This window comes from Zootoca vivipara, chromosome 3 (assembly GCF_965207765.1).
Source record: "Zootoca vivipara chromosome 3, rZooViv2.hap1.1, whole genome shotgun sequence".
In the NCBI taxonomy this organism is placed as follows: domain Eukaryota; kingdom Metazoa; phylum Chordata; class Lepidosauria; order Squamata; family Lacertidae; genus Zootoca; species Zootoca vivipara.
In genome coordinates, this window is record NC_142586.1 from 72,381,036 (window position 1) to 72,400,596 (window position 19,561).

At 46.3% G+C, this 19,561-nt stretch overlaps 1 protein-coding gene across 3 annotated transcripts; it reads right to left on the reverse strand.

Annotated features, from left to right (window-relative positions):
• Positions 1 to 1,449: 1,449 nt before the first annotated feature.
• On the reverse strand, positions 1,450 to 19,502 carry URB2 (URB2 ribosome biogenesis homolog). Of its 3 annotated transcripts, none has more exons than XM_035108463.3 (10): positions 19,286 to 19,502; positions 18,312 to 18,448; positions 17,196 to 17,372; positions 12,312 to 15,675; positions 11,089 to 11,249; positions 9,825 to 9,935; positions 7,544 to 7,777; positions 6,987 to 7,077; positions 5,221 to 5,360; positions 1,450 to 2,065 (listed from the first exon to the last, which is right to left on the reverse strand). In XM_035108463.3, the coding sequence occupies exons 2-10, from the start codon at positions 18,435 to 18,437 to the stop codon at positions 1,868 to 1,870; spliced, it is 4,602 nt and encodes a 1,533-aa protein (XP_034964354.2). In that variant the 5' UTR covers positions 18,438 to 18,448; positions 19,286 to 19,502; the 3' UTR covers positions 1,450 to 1,867. The 3 variants fall into 3 exon arrangements, with proteins under 3 accessions (XP_034964354.2, XP_034964353.2, XP_088522554.1); XM_035108462.3 differs by lacking the exon at positions 19,286 to 19,502 and adding an exon at positions 19,124 to 19,275; XM_088666428.1 differs by lacking the exon at positions 19,286 to 19,502 and adding an exon at positions 19,026 to 19,044.
• Between the last annotated feature and the right edge of the window lie 59 nt (positions 19,503 to 19,561).

Below are 19,561 nucleotides of genomic sequence, written 5' to 3' on the forward strand. Positions count from 1 at the left end.
GCTGGGAGAAGCGCAAAGAGAAAGAATCCCATGGCGACGTGTAGCAGCGAAACCAGACACCTTCATCTGCAACCAAACTTGTCTTTCCCGCATTAATCTCTGTAGCCACAGCAGGTGCTGTAACTCTCCAACCGTCAGAATTTACCCCCAAAGGCACACTCTTCTGTTGTCTCCTGAGACAGGACTGATGCCAACAATTCCATCTGAAAAGGTCCCAACAAGAAGGTAAGAGCCACCCTATCTAATGTGCTAGCCTTTCTTGGTTTTATCTCGAAGATAAATAGGGTAAAACATTTTTTTAAAATAAAAAAATGGCATTCCTTTCACCTTCAGCCTGCGGTTGTGCAGTCCACTCTAGCACTTCGTGATGTGATCGTTTTGTTTTGCTGCAAGCGTAGAGTGGGCCATGGAGAAAGTGGAAGACCACAAAAACAGTCCCAAGATAAATTAATGGTTGGTATCTATTTGCCTCAGACGTTACACTGTGTAAGGCTATATTTATTTCTCCTTCTTTTGCCCTTTTTCCTTGAACCCTTGGGGTGTGTTACGCTGGTGGGACAGCAACCTCCTGACTCACGTCAGTTCTCTGCTTTGTTTATACATTGAAGGGATGACTCAAATGCTGAAGGAGAGGGCAAGCCTTTGTTAAATCCAAGCGTTCTTGACTCATGTCCTATCCAAGAATAATCAGATATGGAAGCATGAAGAAGATTAGTATCTCTGGTATGCACAGATGGCTAGACTGTAGAGCTGAGTAGAAACATCATGAACCATAAATGCTGAGGGATATGCAGAAAGGCTAAGAAAGGTGACTTTCTTACCAGGCAGTTTCTGAAGGTGCAGCCAACACAGAGCTATGTTCCCTGGGTAGCCCACCAGTCTGAGAGTCCTGTTTATCAGAGAATAACTGCTGCTCACTACAGGCCAGTGGCAAAATTGCATGTAGACAGCACATAACATATCAGAAATATTAAGACCAGTGTCAAGTGTATTGAAGAGCCACACCTCTTAAATTTTTTTAAAAAGAAAGAATTATTAGGTTTATTAATTCATTTAATTAATTAACAAGCTCTCACAATTACAGCACAATGCGGTGAGTGGTTTTCTTGCTCTCAATATAAAGGTAAAGGTAAAGGGACCCCTGACCATTAGGTCCAGTCGTGACCGACTCTGGGGTTGCGCGCTCATCTTGCATTATTGGCTGAGGGAGCCGGCGTATAGCTTCTGGGTCATGTGGCCAGCATGACAAAGCCGCTTCTGGCGAACCAGAGCAGCACATGGAAACGCCGTTTACCTTCCCGCTGTAGCGGTTCCTATTTATCTACTTGCATTTTGACATGCTTTCGAACTGCTAGGTTGGCAGGAGCTGGGACCAAGCAACGGGAGCTCACCCCGTCACAGGGATTCGAAATATAAAAAACATATTCTCAATATAAAAAACATATACAGTAAACCAAAAATATGATTTATTTCCACAAGTTGTTCTACATGAATACCTATTGTCTACAACAAAAGAAGACCATGTTGTCTCTTGAAGGTTCTGACTCCAGCATCTCTTTACTGTGTAAGCAAAAACAAAGATCGCCAGGACCTCAGACTCCACTGTTAGGAACTAGGTAGCAACATCTGGCCAGTAAATGGTACAAACATTTAAAGACTATTTCTTCTTCAAATCATGCTTGCAATTATTAAGAAAGCATACATCCATCAGTCACCGACACAGAAGTTGCTATGGGCACCTGTCCAGATGAACACAGCCTCTAGATTTCAGATACTAAGTACACAAACCTTAAGAACAGCAAGTGCTCATCACCTTGAAAGACAGTCCTCTGTGAGATTTCAAAGCAGCAGGTAGACAATAGGTAGCTCATGCTGTGTACTTTTCATCCCCTTGCTTTAGAGCTTTGTGGTAGTGAGAATAATCACGATACAGCTCCTTGAAAACTTCTCTCACTCCCACTGGTAAGGACGCATTTAAGAACTTGATATCACGGTCCACACAAAGATCTAGGATGTGATAAATCCCCTCAGTTAGATGTTTCTTCACAGCTGGGTGCAAAGTCACCTAGAGGGAACACAAATGACTCATTAAAACGTGTTATTAAACACACACAACACTCATAAGTAAAAGCTCTGAGGCAATGCAGTAGCCGCAAAGTCACAGCCAGTTGGGGCAGCTCCTCAGCAATAGGACTGGGCGATATATTGAGCAGACCGTGATGTTGGTTTCACTCAGTGGTATATTGTTTTTGACATCATCCTTCAAATTCAAGACAATATATCCAAAACATGCAGTTTCATCAGTATGTAACAACTAATAGAACAAAAATTGAGAAAACAGCCATCCTTTATATAGAAGGCAGCAGATGCAGAAGAGACTATTCACTTCAATAAACCAGCTTTGCTTTACGAAGTTTCTAGCCCTGAAAGTGATGATGCACATAAACACACACGAACACACTCTTCCACCGTCACCTCCTGAGGCAGGATATGCATTCGTTATCTATTATCCTGTTAAGCACTTCTAAGCCTGTCAGTCATCAGAACTGGCTATAAAAATCTTCCACACCTGAGCGCTGGCTGTTCCCTTCCAGCCTTCCCCACAACTGGCACAATCTCTGCACTCAAATGTCACCCTGGAAGCATCTTGCTGCCAAGATTTCTGGCCCCAAGGGGAGACCGTGCTATTTTCTGCCACAGAAAGATCCTCTCCTTTCCTCCCTCCATGCGCCAAAAGCCCAAATTAGCTTCATGCTTCCAGACCTGTCGCACTAAGTTCCTAGAATAATGGAAATTAAACTAGAGGCTGTCATTAAAATCCAGGCTTTCCTTCTCTTCCCCAGGCAAGTAATAAACTCTTTCCTAATGAAGTGAACTTCTAATCGCTGTGACAGTTCATGCAGTTTCAGCAGTGCTGGAGAAGTGGAAGCTGCCTTCGAAGAACAAAATGACCAACGTGCATCATCCGAGATGGCCAGGGAATCATTAATAAATAATAATAATACCTTTATTTTCAATGTACAATGAAATTAACAGAGTCTCCCTCCCCGCCCCCACACAAACGCTCAATCGCACAACACACCAACCCCAAAAGCCAGTTGCATTATATTATTTTCCGCTCAGCAGCCTAACAGCCCACAGATAAAAACTGTTTTCTAGCCTCTTGGTACGACCGATTATACTTCTATATCTCCTGCCCGAGGGTAGAAGATTAAAGAGGTGCTGGCCGGGGTGTGAATCGTCCCTGAGAATTTTTCATCTTTATATGAAAATGGTTCATCTTTATATGTACCTGTTTAATGGGGTTCCAGCAGCCAACAACTGGCCTTTATTTTGTGCCTCAAGTATACAAAACCCTCCTGAAAAAGCTTCCTCTAAAGCTGGAAATACTGCAGCAAGCTGCCATGCTGACGCTAAACATTCGCAGGGCGGACTGTATTTTAAATTGCTGTCACCCGCCCTTGGACTTTATGGTGAAAGGCAAGAAAGAAATCGAATAAATGATTACAATGTGCTCCACGGGGGGGGGAGGGGGCTGCCCTTAAAACTGTTTCAGGAGCTGGGGCTAGTGGTGAGGTTGCTGAGCAGGGCGACTGAAGATGAGCATGCAACATGCTTTGGGGGGGGGGGACCAAAACCTGCACAGGCTGCCAATTTGCTACTGAGGCAGATTTAAGGTTCTTGTGTTGGTGCATGGAACCCTAAACAACTTGGGACTTTGGTATCTAAAGGAAGTCCTTTTCCAACAGAGATCTGCCCATATGCCAAGAACTTTCACCTTGTTGCACCACGGCTTGCTGAGGTCTTATCCTGACACAACCCAGAGGGACAGCCTTTTCCACTATGGTACCCAAATGGCAGAACTGCCTGCTGTCTGGAATAAAGCAAGTGCCATCTTCTTCCGATGGTTGCTAAAGGCATTTCAGTTCACCCAGGTGCTGGAAAGTTATTAATGCTGAGCCTGAGTGCTATCCAGCTTGTGTACCGTGGATTCTGATGTATATTATAATAATTTCAATAGAATTTTGTTGCATTGCTATGGACTACCCTGGTAACATTTAAGAAGAGCAGTATAGAAATATTTTAAATAAAAATAAATTGGGGGGGGACTGGGGGGGGAGAGCTTGCTTCCACACAAATTTCAGAATCCTCCTTCACTTATTACTCCCTGAACTGGAAAAATGGGTGCTCAAATTAGTATGTAAACTAGGGATGAAACACCTGGTTAATGAACTGTATGTTAAAAGGGATGGGGTTTTTTTGTAGTAGCTTGGACTACTGCAATGTGCTCTACCTTTGAAGGTGACCAGGAAACTACAACTAATCCAGAATGCGGCAGCTAGACTGGTGACTGGGAGCGGCCGCCGAGACCACATAACACCGGTCCTGAAAGACCTGCACTGGCTCCCAGTACGTTTCCAAGCACAACTCAGAGTGTTGGTGCTGACCTTTAAAGCCCTAAACGGCCTTGGCCCAGTATACCTGAAGGAGCGTCTCCACCCCCATTGTTAAGCCCAGACACTGAGGTCCAGGCTCTGAGGGCCTTCTGGCGGTTCCCTCATTGCGAGAAGCGAAGTTCCAGAGAACTGGCAGAGGGCCTTCTCGGTAGTGGCACCCACCCTGTGGAACGCCCTCCCATCAGAGGTTAATGAATTTTATTTTATTTATTTAGAGAGAGAGAGAGGGAGTGAAGGCAGAGAAAGAAAGACAACAGAGCACCTGCCGAGAAGCAGACCCATAAAACAGCTAGTATATCAACAACAATGTTCCTGACAGCTTCCGATGTTCCCTGCACTGTCTGGTTTGCTGTAACCACACTTTGCCAAGGCTCCTGAACCAGTCAAACTATGGTAACTGTACACCATAGTTCACCTCCAAACTAGAATTAGAAACCCCACTTTAAACGGAGGTTTAAGAACGTAAGAAAAGGCCCTGATGGATCAGGCCAAAGGACCATCTATCCCATCATCCTGTTCTCACAGTGGCAAGCCCTGAGCATAGGCCGCCTCCATTAGCGGGGGTACTAGGCAGCCGTCGTGACTGGTGGCTAGTTTCCAAATTCTAATAAAAAACCTACCTTAATTGCAAGCATCTCTTAATGCTCTGGAATCTTTTTTGCAATCTATTTATGGCATCTGATGCACAAGGAACATATACGGTAATCATTATACTCCCCTCTTTTCCATTCTTACAAATAAATAGTAAATAGCTGATTATTACCTTCTGCAGTTCAATTACATACTGGGCCACAATGAAGGAAGATAACACAGTGAATTCTTCTGTTTTTGCAGCAATATAAGAATACATCCGCTCCACCAAGTGGGCACACTTCAGTATAACTTCAAATTCATCTGCGATCCCTTGGAAAGCAAAGTTTAAAGTCAGATATTTCTTATTTATTTTTAAATCTTTTCGTGATTCTCCCACCCACCTCCCAGTAAAATACAGGAACAAACCAAAAATCAACCAAACACAACAGTTTCTGCAGCCTGTTATAAACTGTTAACAAAATGAGGGAAATAAGAGGGCTTAATAGAAACTATGCATATGAAAACAATGAGGCTTTGTAACAGGAACTCCCTCCTGACCTGTACAGGGCAAATTTTAGTGCTGTGAAGGAGAACGGAAAGAAACATGTCCTTGCATGTTCACTGAAGGACCTCGGCTGCAGTCCCATACACCAGGGGCAGGCAAACATTTTTTTCCTATGGAAGGTGATTGACCAATCGGGAAAAGCCAATGAGAGACCAGAGACAAAGGTTGATGTATCATCCCTTCTCTCTATGTTGTGGTCGTTGGGATAGGCTTCTACCCCTGGTTCTGGCTGTGATCATTGGCTCCACCCACTACAGTGGAACCTTGCAAGACGAATGCCCTGCAAGACGAATGCGCCGTGCAATCTGATGGTGACTCGTAAGACGCATTCATTTTGTGAAAAATTCATCTTGCGAATCACGGTTTCCCATAGGAATGCATTGGAATTTAATTAATGCGTTCCTATGGGCAAAAAAAGAAACTTCAATGAATTCCTATGGGAAACCGCGATTTGCAAGACGAATTTTTCGCAAAACGAATTGACTCGTGGAACGAATTAAATTCATCTTGCGAGGCACCACTGTACTGAGTATCATTCACCTTTCCATAAATAAGCACTCTCTCTCACAAAGCCACTGCATGGCACTGGTTACCGTATTTTTCGCTCCATAAGACCATAGGACACACCTAATTTTTAGAGGAGGAAAACAAGAAAAAAAAAATTTTTTTTTGCTTTCTTGAATTGTCCTAGGCATAGCAGCCACCTCCTAGAGGCCTAGGTGCCTTGCCCCCCCATTAAGTATTTGAGGAAGTCCCCCCCCCCCATGTTGATGGGCATTGTCATTCATATAGTGTGCATGTACTTTGTCTTGAGATCAATTGCAGCGGTTCTCAACCTGTGGGTCCCCAGATGTTGTTGAACTACAACTCCCATCATCCCTCAACTCCCATCATCCCTGAGCTCTGGCCTTGCTAGCTAGGGGCGATGGGAGTTGTAGTTCAACAACATCTGGGGACCCACAGGTTGAGAAAGGCTGATACGGAATGCGAGGTGGGGCTTACCTGCCCCCCCCCACAATATTTTATTCAAGTTGGAAGAGGGAGGGAGGGAAGGAAGGGGTGAGAGAGAAAGAGAGAGAGAAAAGGAAGGCTCTGGGCTCTGGCTCTGGCCTTTGCACCATAGGACGCATGGACTTTTCCCCTTCCTTTTTGGGAGGGAAAAGGTGCGTCTTATGGAGCGAAAAATACGGTAATTTAGGATGCACACTTTTATTTAGGATGTAAGCCCTACTGAGCAAAAAGGAGACATATTTTGGAATAAACATTTTCCAGTTTGTGCTGCTAAACTTCAAATCTTGCAAGATGTAGCTGGCTCCACTATGCAAAAGCATTTATGCATAGGGCAGGGTCACAGGATAGGAATAGAATGGGATACAAATAAAATACCAGACCTTTGTCTCCTTTCTGTTTCCCCTCGTGCATAACCGAAATAACCAGTCTATGGAAACTGTTCAAGAAAGATGGAGCTGCTTTGAGCATCACCTGCAAACCAATTCAATACAACACTGAGGCACTGGAACAAAAGGCAATCTGTGTTTTAACTTCAAAACGGATTTATTTGCTAAATTTATCTCCCGCCCTTCCATCGCAATATGACCATAGGGCGGGTGACAAGCTACTAGAAAATAAACCATAAAAATATTTAACGGGGCCTAAAATTCACAATCCAGTTTTGAATGCAACATCCCTCCATCTTCCCTTCTCAATACACAAGCAGGTCACAAAGTTCAAGGGGTGACCTGGGACCAGTCTCTCTTAAGCTAAGCTGCCTCGTAGGTGATTGCAAGGATAAAACGGGGAGGAATGCTATGCATGCCACTTTGAGCTCCTTGTGGGAAAAGGTGGGCTAGAAATGTAAGATGGGAGTTGTTGCCCGGCAACTTCTAGACCTTAGGGAAAAAAGGTAAAAACACCAAAATCAACAAATGAACTCTGCCCCCTTCGTTACCTTAGGATGACACTGCAGGATGGAAAAGAGGACCTCGTGAATTCCCAGGAAGATGTTCCCATACTCCCTTTGGTCAAGAGGGACAGTCAGAAGAATATTGAACACCAGGGTGACGTGATGCGGGTTGGAGAGAACCCCTTCTCCTTGCCTTAGGAGGGCTGCCACTGTCTCCAGTATAGGTACTGTGAGGATGGGTATGTGCTTTGGATCTTGAGATGCCTCTTTTATTTGCATCTGAGTCAAAAAGGAAGGAAAGAAGGAGCTGTAGGAAAGGACGTGCACCCCTGTTTGTCTACCACGTCCTTTCCTGGCAAGCTTCTGCTGCCATCAAACAAGGCACACGGGTTTTCTCCAACAGGAGTAATACTGGTACGTGAATGCAGATCCATAGTTATGCATCCAAGGCACCCGAAATCTGACTTTGTAAAAGTTTATGTACATTTACGGCAGAAGGACGTAACAAGCAATACAGGCAGAAATCTACAGCCCTTCTGTGTTACCATTTCTTTCTAGCTCAACAGAAGTAACTCTATTTTCTGCACACACACACACACCAAGCGTCTCAAGGTTGCACGCCACCTGCTGGGATACTACATCTCCCTTGCGCTGGATGAGTGAGGTTTTGGAATTTGGAAAGATGATGTTTCCCCAGAAAGGACATTTCATCACTCCTGCAACTTCTATTTGTACCGGTACCTGCATCACAGGAACCTATTGAACGTCTCTGATGCGGCCAGCAATTCCCCTCCCCTCCTCTCTGTACCACTTTGTAAATACAGTGGTACCTCTGGTTACGAACTTAATTTGTTCCGGAGGTCTGTTCTTAACCTGAAACCGTTCTTAACCCGAGGTACCACTTTAGCTAATGGGGCCTCCTACTGCCGCCATGCTGCCGGAGCATGATTTCTGTTCTCATCCTAAGGTAAAGTTCTTAATCCAAGGTACTACTTCTTGGTTAGCGGAGTCTGTAACCCGAAGTGTTCGTAACCTGAGGTAGCACTGTACTTAACCTTTCCCATTTTACTTTATGTTACTCATGGCTATGCACGCCCCTGTTATGGTATCTTAGTTTTGGTGGACAGTGTTCTCGAAGCTACCAACATGAGTCTGACTAAACTGCAGGAGGCAGTGGAAGACAGGAGTGCCTGGCATGCTCTGGTCCATGGGGTCACGATGAGTCGGACACGACTAAATGACTAAACATCAACAACAAAGTTCTGGGGCACGTGAACAATTTGATATTTTTTTTAAAAAAAAGTGAAAAGGAGGGTTACTATTTTCTGCTGGAATTGCAACTGCTTCATCAATTCATATATATAAATATTCATTGCATACACAATATTATTTCCCCCCTCTCCTCCCCTGACACATACCCTGCCGTGTGCCCAAATCTGCTCTGCTCCTGAGGGTTGGGTGGGAAACACACAAAACAAAGTTGTGGGGGGAGAGGGGGTTAAGATTCCTTTGCACAAGGAGAAATTGAGCTGACAGAACGTCCCCTTAGTGCTACTTTAACACACTCCAATGTTCCGAGTGGCTTCATATTCTCCCACTGTGTAACCCTAGGTGTGGAACACGCATCGTCCCCATTTGGGGAAACAATTCCCCCCTCCCTTTATGATTCTTTGGAGATGGAGTGCTATCACTCCCATAAAGAAGACAAATTTCCTTTTCTGTGTACAGTGGTGCCTCGACTTACGAAGGCGATCCGTTCCGCGGCGCTCTTCGTAAGACAAAGTCTTCGGTTGTTGAAGCGTCCGTTTTGCGCATGCGCAAACTCCGCGTACTGCTTCTGCGCAGGCGCAGAACGCACGTACGGTGAAAAGACTTCCGGGTTTGCCGACTTTGTAAGTCGAAACCTTCGGAAGTCGAGTCATTCGGATGTTGAGGTACCACTGTATAATGTTTTATTGTTGCTATGGCCATTGGCTAATGCAAATAAAGTTTTATCTTATCTATCCCATACAGAACAGCACAAATCCAGCCATGTTGCAAAACTAAAGTGTGGAAAAAGCATGGCACCAACAAGTGTAGCTCCTCGCTTTCCAGCTACTCATGTACACATGGCGAGGTGGGGAACCTGTCGTGCTCCAGACACTGCTGAACTCCGGCTCCCATCAGCCCTAGCCAGCTTGGCCAATGATGGGAGTTGGAGTCCGATCAACAACACCAGCTCCCCACCACACACTCCTTGGGAATAAAAGACCTGTGGGGAGTGCATTAGTGTTGGTAGCACAGAGAGGCCCTGAAGCACCACAGTTCTGGCTACAGAGATACTCACAACTAAAGCAGTGATTATCCGGGGACTGGAAAACCAGAACGCTTTCTCTTTCTCTCTGCTTAAAGGGCAGCCAAGCAGCACTTTGACCAGAGTAACAGCCGACAATGCTTCCTGCACAAAAGAAAAACAAACAGGAGACGTGAAGGTGAAAGGGTGCAACCCCGGGAAAGTTAGGTACAATCACAGTTCCATAGAAATTAAAGAAATTTAAGTCCATCAATGTTCAGAGTCTGCTTTACACATTTTTTTCTGGACATGTAAAATATTGTTTAATACAGGCATCCCCAAACTTCGGCCCTCCAGATGTTTTGGACTACAATTCCCATCATCCCTGACCACTCGTCCTGTTAGCTAGGGATCATGGGAGTTGTAGGCCAAAACATCTGGAGGGCCGCAGTTTGGGGATGCCTGGTTTAATATGTCTTTTCCTCAGACCTCCTTTTTCCATTTCCATTTCCCCCTATCTTTCTCCACACAGACACACTGGTTTTCAGGCTTTCCCTCCTGTGGCCACTGAACACTGTCCTTACTGGGCTCTTTTAGGGTATTATTCCTTTCCCTAAATATGTTAATTTCTGCAACCCCCACAGGTTGCCCCCAACTCTGCCAACACTTTTCTTGTGCCTGTGGCTTTAGTAATGCAAGCGCAAGCCCTTCAAGACTTGAGATATTAGCACATAAACAGAGTAGGATCTGTACTAGAGGTCCAATTCCCCATTTACAGTATTTACAAATGAAAGGCCAAAGCGCTTTTGGGAAAGGGCCATAACTCAATGGGCAGAACATACGTGTTGTCCTGAGCAGGTCCCAGGTTCAATTTCCAGCATCTCCAAAGAAAGCAAACATCAGGCAGTAGATCTGAGAAAAGATCTCAGAAAAGATCTTGGGAGAGCCAGCGCCACACAGAAAAGGCAACATTGGTTAAATCAGGAATTGGCCCGCCAGATGTTTGTGAACTACAACTCCTATCATCCCCGACACCAAGGGAAGTTAGAGGAGAGCAACAATATCTGTAAGACCAGAGGTTGTTCCTCATCCTGAGATTAAATAGTTTGATTCTGTAGAAGCCAGCCTAAGATGCCCAAACATGTCAGTTTCAATGCTACGCATTCCGATACCTCCTTTCCACATAAGAGTAGTAAAAAAAAAAAGTGCTTGCTATCATATGGCAGCTATGTAATGTCATAGCAAGGAGTAGGATGGGCAACGAACAGTTGTGATGTATACGAGAAATTTTAAAGGTAAGTAAATAAATTCCCCCTACTTCATGATTTTGTTTCCAAATATTGCGAACATCTAATCCCTCAAGCACCACCCTCAACATGGCACAAAAGTCGTCAGGGGTACAATTCTCCACCAGCTGGGCCATCAGTTCTGTCAGCTGCACTTCCAGATCTCGAATCACTTGGACGGTGACTCCAGGACCTGCAATAATGAAAGACGACACTATCATCCAAACTCCAGGGGTTTGCATGAATTGTAACGCTTTTCTGAACTTCTGCTGAAGTTCTTGGCATCCATCTGTCTCGAGAGACAATGGAGTGCCTCTCTGAGGGTGAAATGAAACTGCTGGAGAATCACTGGGGCTGCTGGGGCTGCAGAGACCCACAACTGCTGCCTCCCGCATTGTTTTTGCTGCATTAGCAGCACCAAAATGATCTCTCTGGGATGCAAGCCTGGGCAGTGTATGTATGGATGGCTGCTCAGATGGCAAGACTCCTCACTGCTCACTGATATGGTCCAAAGTAAAACAGAACAATACATTTGGCACCAGCTTGGTTGCAGGAGCTGCTGGAAGGAGGAGTACAAGGTGCTATCCAACCGTCTTAGGGACTCCACTCTATTTGTGTAGGGCTTACTCCTGCCCAGTGTGATCTTTCATAGAGTTGGAAGAGACCACAAGGGCCATCCAGTCCAACCCCCTGCCAAGCAGGAAACACCATCAAAGCATTCTTGACATATGCCTGTCAAGCCTCTGCTTAAAGACCTCCAAAGGAGGAGACTCCACTACACTCCTTGGCAGCAAATTCCACTGCCGAACAGTTCTTACCGTCAGGAAGTTCTTCCTAATGTTTAGGTGGAATCTTCTTTCTTGGATTCAAACTACAAGAAGGAAGAATCCACCTAAACATTAGGAAGAACTTCCTGACGGTAAGAGCTGTTCGGCAGTGGAATTTGCTGCCAAGGAGTGTGGTAGAGTCTCCTCCTTTGGAGGTCTTTAAGCAGAGGCTTGACAGGCATCACACACAAGCTTCCATCAAAGAGATTGCTGCCCTTTGATGCTGTTGGACTACGACTCCCATCATTGCTGACTGTAGGGCACAGTGGCTGGAGCTGAGGGGAGTTGTAGTCCATCTACATTTGGAAGGCTCAAGGTTCCCCATCCCCGAGCTGGATGTCTGTACCAACATTGTAACTCACGGACTTCCTCAAGGCTTCTATGTGTAACAAAGGGTTTAGAGAGCAGGACGGATAACCAGTTGTTACCTGCAAGTAGTTTTCCGATGGAGTGAAACGCAGCAATGGAAGTTGCTTGTGCAGGATACAGTTCCGGCATGGAACAGAAGGCAGTTAGGAACTGCAGCGCGGAGCGAAGGAACCGGACGTTGCCGCCAGCCAAGTCAAGTTCTCTCAAGAGCTGGATGTAAAAACGTTGGTACAATTCGCGGTGAGACAGCTGCTGGCATTTGCTCGGCTGTGCGGGGCTTCTTTGCACACTCTCCCCCATCACCGAATGCGCAAGAAAAGAATCTGCTTTCAGAAGGGTCGTAATGCACGGCAGGAACACCAAAGGCAACGGCTGGCCTTTTGTGTGGTTTCTAAGGCAGAGCTGGATGGTAGCTCCCGTCTGCAGCACTGCCTGTTCCAGCAAAGCAGGCAGCGTTCCTGAAGCCTGATAGTTCCCCTGCTGCTGCTGGTGCTGGAGGTGCAAAGCCAGAACTTGACACTGTGCTGTTACTGCCACCAAGAGGAGCTGGTCAGCAGCAGGGCTCCAACTCTCATCATGTTCGCTGCTGGCTGCGCACGGCTTGCAAGTGGTTAGGAACGACATGAACTTCTCCAGGTTCAGCTTCACACTTTGCCTCCTCTCGAGAGTGAACTGAAGGTAGTGCTCCAAAAAGACCTGGACCCCGCACAGAAATTCATCCCACGGAGCAGCTGCTGAAACGCCGGCCGAAGTCTTGCAGGCTGCAAACGCAGAGGAGAGGGCGGCTTCGAGAACATCGCTGGCATGCAGGACCTTGAAGGACGAATTTGCGTTCCTGCCTGTCTGCAGGCAGGCCAGGAGATGGTAGCAGGTTGTCCTGAACTTCAGAGACAAGGTCTCGCTGCAAGTGATGCTTGCCTTGGTGTTGGCAGCCAAAGATAACAGCAAAAGGAAGCACCGCGTGTGGCCCAGAGGAAAGAGGCTGTCCAGATTCAACGCCGAAATTATATCCAGCAAAGCCAAAAGCCTATGGAGGTGCTCTTCTTCCAAGGTCACATAATCCCTCCCCTTTGCTGACGATAGTATAATCTGAGCAGCTTTCTCCATCGCTGTCCAGCACATGGAAGGTTCACTGCTAGCCCCTGTGCTGGCACTGCGACCAGAAGGGTCAAACTCACACCATGGCACATCTTCTGCAGACAGCTGTTGAAGAGGCTGGTTGGCAACGATGCTCGCACAGTGCTGGACTAGGTGGCTTAGGAAAGAGGAGTGTAGCGCCCGCAGTTCCGGAAGAAGAGGACTATGCAGCAAATCTGTAGACACCTTTCCAACGGTGATTAAGGAGCTGCCGTCGCCATCAGGGGCTGCCTGCATTTGGTTCGCCAACAGTGTTTTCAGGAGCACACCTGCAATGTACCATGTATCGCTCATGGATAGATAGGGGGCCAGGATGGGAAGGTTGGAGACTATGAGGTGCCAATGAGCGGTAGGGTAAGTGAGGCTAGTTATTGCACCTGCATTGCCATCCCAGAGCTCAGACTCTTCTCCATTCGTGCAACATCTTCCAGACTGAAGGATGAAAGCTCCGGCACACTGCAAAGCCCGATGGGATGCCTCTGTCTGAGAGCTGGATTGCATCAGCATCATCTTCATTTTCTGAAGCACCAGCCATTCTGTACAGTATCTGCTCCCTGAGCAGGAACAGCTTAAGAGCTTAGTGATCTTCCCCCAGCACTGCATATCCAAACCAGGGAGGACAGCTGAGAAGTCCCAGTCGCTTACGGTGGAATCAGTAAGAGCCAAGGCGGTTTTGCCTCCTGGGGAGGCATACTTTGGGCAGTTTAAACTGAAAAGAGTATCAACCGCTACCCAGGTGCAAGCAAAGAGGAGAGCAGAGCCACCAACCTTCTCTGCCCAAAGCTCCAGCTCCGCTTCTTCTGCCTGGCAATCTGTCAGCAGGTCAAACAAAGCTCGGATTACCTCCCTCTGCATGGTCTCCATCAGATTCTGAGTCCGACGCACAACAGGCAACGGGGTGGAATCATCTAAGCTCCTCATATGGAACAGAACAGAGTGCAGCAATGAGCTCATGGATTGGAGCTTCGAGGCCACGTCAGAGTCTCCTCTGACATCAGGTATAAGGAAAGTCTGGCACTTTTCCAGTATGAGCGCCACAATGTCCAGGATCTGATTCGGTGGCAGGTCTAGGAGGCACTCGCAGAGCTTGGCCCGGATGCCTGCGGGCAGAACCGGAAGCCTCAGCTCCTCTGCAGCAGGACGGCAGATGACAGACAGAACCTCTTCAAAGAGCTTTTGGAACTGGCGCAACTTGGCGTAAGTGTGGAAGAGAGTCGCGACCAGTGTCTCCTGAGCCTTTTTCGTACGCGGCTCAGACACCTCTGCATCAATCCAGGCGGAGGCCACCAAGTCGTCCAAATCAGGCTCCACAATCAAATGATTTAAGGAGATCAAGGCCTTGAGACACCTGAACCAGGCAGGGATGGCAGGCTGGGAATGGCTCACCAGAATCTGTGCCAGCTGGCGGTAAAAGCGAAACTGCACTTCCTTGTGCCGAATCCTATCCGCGGCAACGTTATAGATGCCGTTGCTCAGCACCGAGTTCAAAAGCTGCTCCATGGCCAGGAGCTCCGAGGTCCATTCTGACGGAGAAAACTGGCTATTCCAAAGATCCTCTTGCAGGCTGGAAATCCTTAGACAGCGATAAAGCCTGGTGAGCATGTGGAAGCAGACAAGGTGGTTTTCGGCCTTATTGTAGGATTCTAGGAACAACTTAAAGAGCAGAGGCACTGAGTTTGCTACCACTTTCCCATGAAGAGCCGGAGGACAAAAACTAGCATCTTCTAATCTAGCCTGGATTGTGCTGGCCGGCAGCAGGAGATGTTTCAAACCCCCTTTTCTTACGGCGTGAGGCTCCTTCTCCGGCAGCAACTCTTCACTGTAAGACGACAAAAGTTCTGGCCGGAAAATACCAGCCACCAGCAGGGCTTCTATGCTGTTCCGGATCTCCTTGCTCTGATGCTGACGCAGATGGCCGTCTTCCGCCTGTGTCCATGCCCCGCTAGTGAGCAAATGCCTCAGCAGCAGGCATGGCTGAAGCAGCTGCTTAGTCACTTGCCCAAATACGCGGTTCGCATTGGCCTGCTGCCTCTGAATCAGGAGGTACTGCCGGAAGGTCAGCTGGAGGACTTCGAGCAACTGGGGTGACACGGCCTCTTCCGATGACAACTGCCAACACACCAGCCAGGACAACTTGCTCAGAAGGTCCACCAGGAGCTCAAATTTTGCAGTGTAAACTATCGAGAGAGGGGGCACAGACAGGATGCCGCTACAGCAACTTAGCACAGTGCCAACGTCCCTCAAGGTTTTCTGGGCATAAGAGGTGGAAAGCTTTTCATTCATGACCTGGAGAGTAAGCAAGAAGCAAAGACAATTCACGGTCAATCTTCTACATAGAAATGATACTCTATTATGCTATTTATAAGTGAAGTATTGGCAGTGAAAAGAGTAAATATGGAGAAAGGCTGGCCAACATATCAACAGCTATTAATAAAAGAGCACGGTGAGGTAAAAATAAGAGCTTATGAAGAGGTTAAGAACTATTCTAACAGCTGGCTACAATATCACCAGGTATTGCATATCTTCAACCAAGATGGGGGGGGGGGAGGATTTGAACAGAAAACATCAAAATTACAATGTGAACTTCTGCAACCAAATAGGAAAATAATATCGAAAATATACAGCTTGCTCCTGGAATGGGAACTGAAAGATGAGGTAATAAAAGAACCAATGATAAAATGGTCACAAAAGTTGGGCAAGACAATTCACTTAGACAGATGGGAAAGGCTATGGAAAACTGATATAAATTTTACAGCGTGCTATTTGATTAAGGAAAACATAATGAAGATGTTTTACCACTGATACCTCACCCCAGTAAAACTATCAAAGATGTACAAAAAACAATCATATCTCTGTTGGAGATGCAAAACAGAGGTGGGGACGATGTATCATATGTGGTGGGGGTGCAAAGTGGTGAAACAATTCTGGACTATGATACACGAAGAGCTTAAAAAGATATTTAGGAGTTCAATCTCTAAAAAAACAGAGGCATTTTTGCTGGGTTTAGTAATGAGTGACATCCCCAAGGATAAAAGGAATGTACGGTATTCCTTTATGCAACCGCGGCAGCCAGAATCGTAGTGGTGAAAAATGGGAAAACTGATAAAATACCAGAATTATTAGAATGGAGAACAGTGCACGGAAACACCATTTACCTTCCCACCGGAGTGGTACCTATTTATCTACTTGCACTTTGACGTGCTTTCGAACTGCTACGTTGGCAGGAGCAGGGACCGAGCAACGGGAGCTCACTCTGTCGCGGGGTTTCGAACCACCGACCTTCTGATCAGCAAGCCCTAGGCTCTGTGGTTTAACCCATAGCGCCACCGCATCCTAAAACCCTATCATACTGGGAGTTAAATCCCAATGTATTCAGTGGGATTTGCTTCTGAATAAATATACACATCCAGGTAAGACAATCTTAGGCGACAGCTTGTGGTTCATAAGGAGAGACAACATGCTAGGTCAAACCTTGTCTTAGCTAGTACAACACAGGATTTAAAAAGACCAGGGAGGAACAAAGCAGTTGTGACCTCACTGGAAGCTATACCAAGTTTCTCGCATGCACATGAGAATTATATACATACAAGCTGCAGCCAATACATATAAATATGGCAGCATGCACATTTGCAATATTAGAGGAATACGGCAGTCAGGGTGAGCAACAGCTGCCAACAGTTAGCAGAGGTTACCAGAGAAAATTAGAGGGGAACTTATGATGGAAGAGGTGGACAGTCAGAAAGGCCCAGCGTGGACTATACACTACCCACTGATAAACTGGGTCATACTGTCCTGTACATCGTTACCTGTGCAATTGAAAAACGTAGGGTGATTGTCTTTCCATCCTTGAAGAGACTCTGCAGCTTCCTGCTATGAAGGATGTTGTCCAGGTACGTCCAAAGCTTCTCAACAATATCATTGGGCAATTCAAGTTTCTTGTTGTAACAGGAAACCAGGGTATGGCACACCCAATCCAGCAAGACCTGTGTTCACAAATATATTTATACATTAGTAATAGCCATTCTACATCTTTTAAAGACAAAAGGCGGGATGGGGTGGGGTGGAGGGAGGGAGGAAAGGGCGTGAGGACCACATAATGCACAGATTGGGGGGGGGCGGAATGCTTAGAAACCATGTGTAAGCTACTCTGGAGTTTCAGTGAAGGTTCTGAGAGTGCTAACAAGAAGTTCCAATTTCAGCTGGAATTCTGCATATGCTCCAGAACTATGGGCAGGATTCACTTAACGAGTCCTGATAGCTTACGCAACAAGCCTCATATCAACTCTGAGGATTCATAGGTTTTGATGTCTCAAAGGACTCTTCAGGAGCAGTAAAGTTCTTTTCAAGTCCCACTAGTTTCAGTGCAAGAGAATTGAGCAGGTGCTTAACTCTCCCACTGAGATTAGAAGGTTGTCTAGACTGAGGCTTTTAGGAAATAAAATAGCAATCAAGGCGTGCTAACACTACTCTGGAAATCCAAGTGTAGAATGTACCCCCATTGTGATGTGTATGAAACATTATTTGGAAAGGCAAGACAGTACAGCTGCTACGAAAACTAGTGAAAAATATGGTAGTTGTTACGTATTTACTGAAACCCATATTTCCTTGAGAGAATACACATATTTACAAGGATGTACCAAAGATGGCATTCTTGTAATAAATCTTATTTGTATGACTGTAAGTTGTTTAAACTGTTTTTAATGTTCTAACCTGCCCTGAACCTTAGGGTGAAGGGCAGGTAATAAACAAACAAATAATAACAGCCTTTTATGAAAAAATAAACAAAATGAAGTACCAAAGTACTCCCTGCCACTTCCAGTTAGAGCTGGGTATTAGCTAGATATGAAAAAATGGCTTGAATAACATTATCTGTGCTGAAACAAGGCATTCTATATACAAAAAAAAAATTGGAATAACATTACTTGTTCTTTGTTTGGAAGAAAGCACTGATGAGAAACCCATGCAAACTGAGCCAACTTGAGTTTGTCCTCCCATGATGTCTTTGCACTTTTTAGCTTCAGGTGAATGCCAGAGTAAATTGCAGCCATGAAGATAATATCTAAAATAAAATATTTTGAGAAGGAACATTTGAAGTATGCATTAATTGCGCTACTAGTCCACAATTTATTATTTTATGCAGGTGCACTTCCTTAACACAGGTTCTCTGTATTCATTCTGCTTTGTGCCATCAATGAAGAAAGATCTAATGAAGGGTTAAGAGTGGCCTCGCTTAGATGTCACTAACCGCAACATCTTCCCCAAACATAGCAACTGCTAGCAAGGCTGCCTTCCATTCCCCAGGATCACAGAAGCAACACTCCGAACAGGTTATGGGTTGCTTATGGTTCTCAAGGAGCAACTACAAAAGGGTCAGCATTAACATCCGGACTTCAATGCAGATCCAGCCCTCACTACCAAGAAACCACATCCTGCCGTATGAAAAATCAAGAAGCAGGCAATGACAGGACTTCCAGGGAAACTTGAAATTTTGGCACCTCTCGTTCAAAAAAAGATCCTAAATACTTTGACACAGATCCCTCACAACCAAGTGCCACGCGTGCTATTAAGGTCGCACGCTTTCTTAACAGTGAAGCCCATTCAGTAGTTTCAGGCTCGGTATATAAAAGATATCTCACTTGAGATCTGGTCTGTACCTCCTCTCTTCGCTTGCCCCCAACCTCTCCCTTTAAAAATAAGAGTAGCAGTAGCAGCAAAAAAACGTGTCTCACTCAACTCAATGAGAATTGCTTATTTAAACAGCCACAGCAACAACGCATGCAGAGGATCGCGCTGCCGAACCAGCGGCAGCCGCCCTCTCGTTCCCGTTCGTTCAGACGCGCATCTTGCGCCGAAAAGCACCACGTGGACGAAAACCCCCCGCGAGCCCCGGACTTACGCGCAGATGGCGACGCTTCTTAAGCGCAGCACTACGCTCTCGCCCTGGCCCCGCCCCCTCTCCCGGTCCGTCCGCGCACGTGCTGCTTCTTCCGGCACATCCTCAGATTCCCCCCTCCTCCCTCTTCCTTCGGCGTAACCTTTCCCCGAACCAGCGAGTTGCAGGAGACAGAGAGCGAGAGCAAAAAGAGCTCCGCAGGCATTCCTAGCCGAGCGCCGACAGGGCCAGCCTCCTCATTGGCTGGCAGGCTGCGCCTGCGCGCTCGCCTTCCTCCCC

Coding starts and splice junctions, on each gene's coding strand:
- URB2 (XM_035108462.3), bottom strand. CDS start 19,166: ATGCGTTGTTGCTGTGGCTGTTTAAATAAGCAATTCTCATTGA. Junction 17,373..18,311: donor TTCTTCCAAACAAAGAACAA/GTAATGTTATTC, acceptor TTGTGAACACAG/GTCTTGCTGGATTGGGTGTG. Junction 11,250..12,311: donor CATCGGAAAACTACTTGCAG/GTAACAACTGGT, acceptor TCATTATTGCAG/GTCCTGGAGTCACCGTCCAA.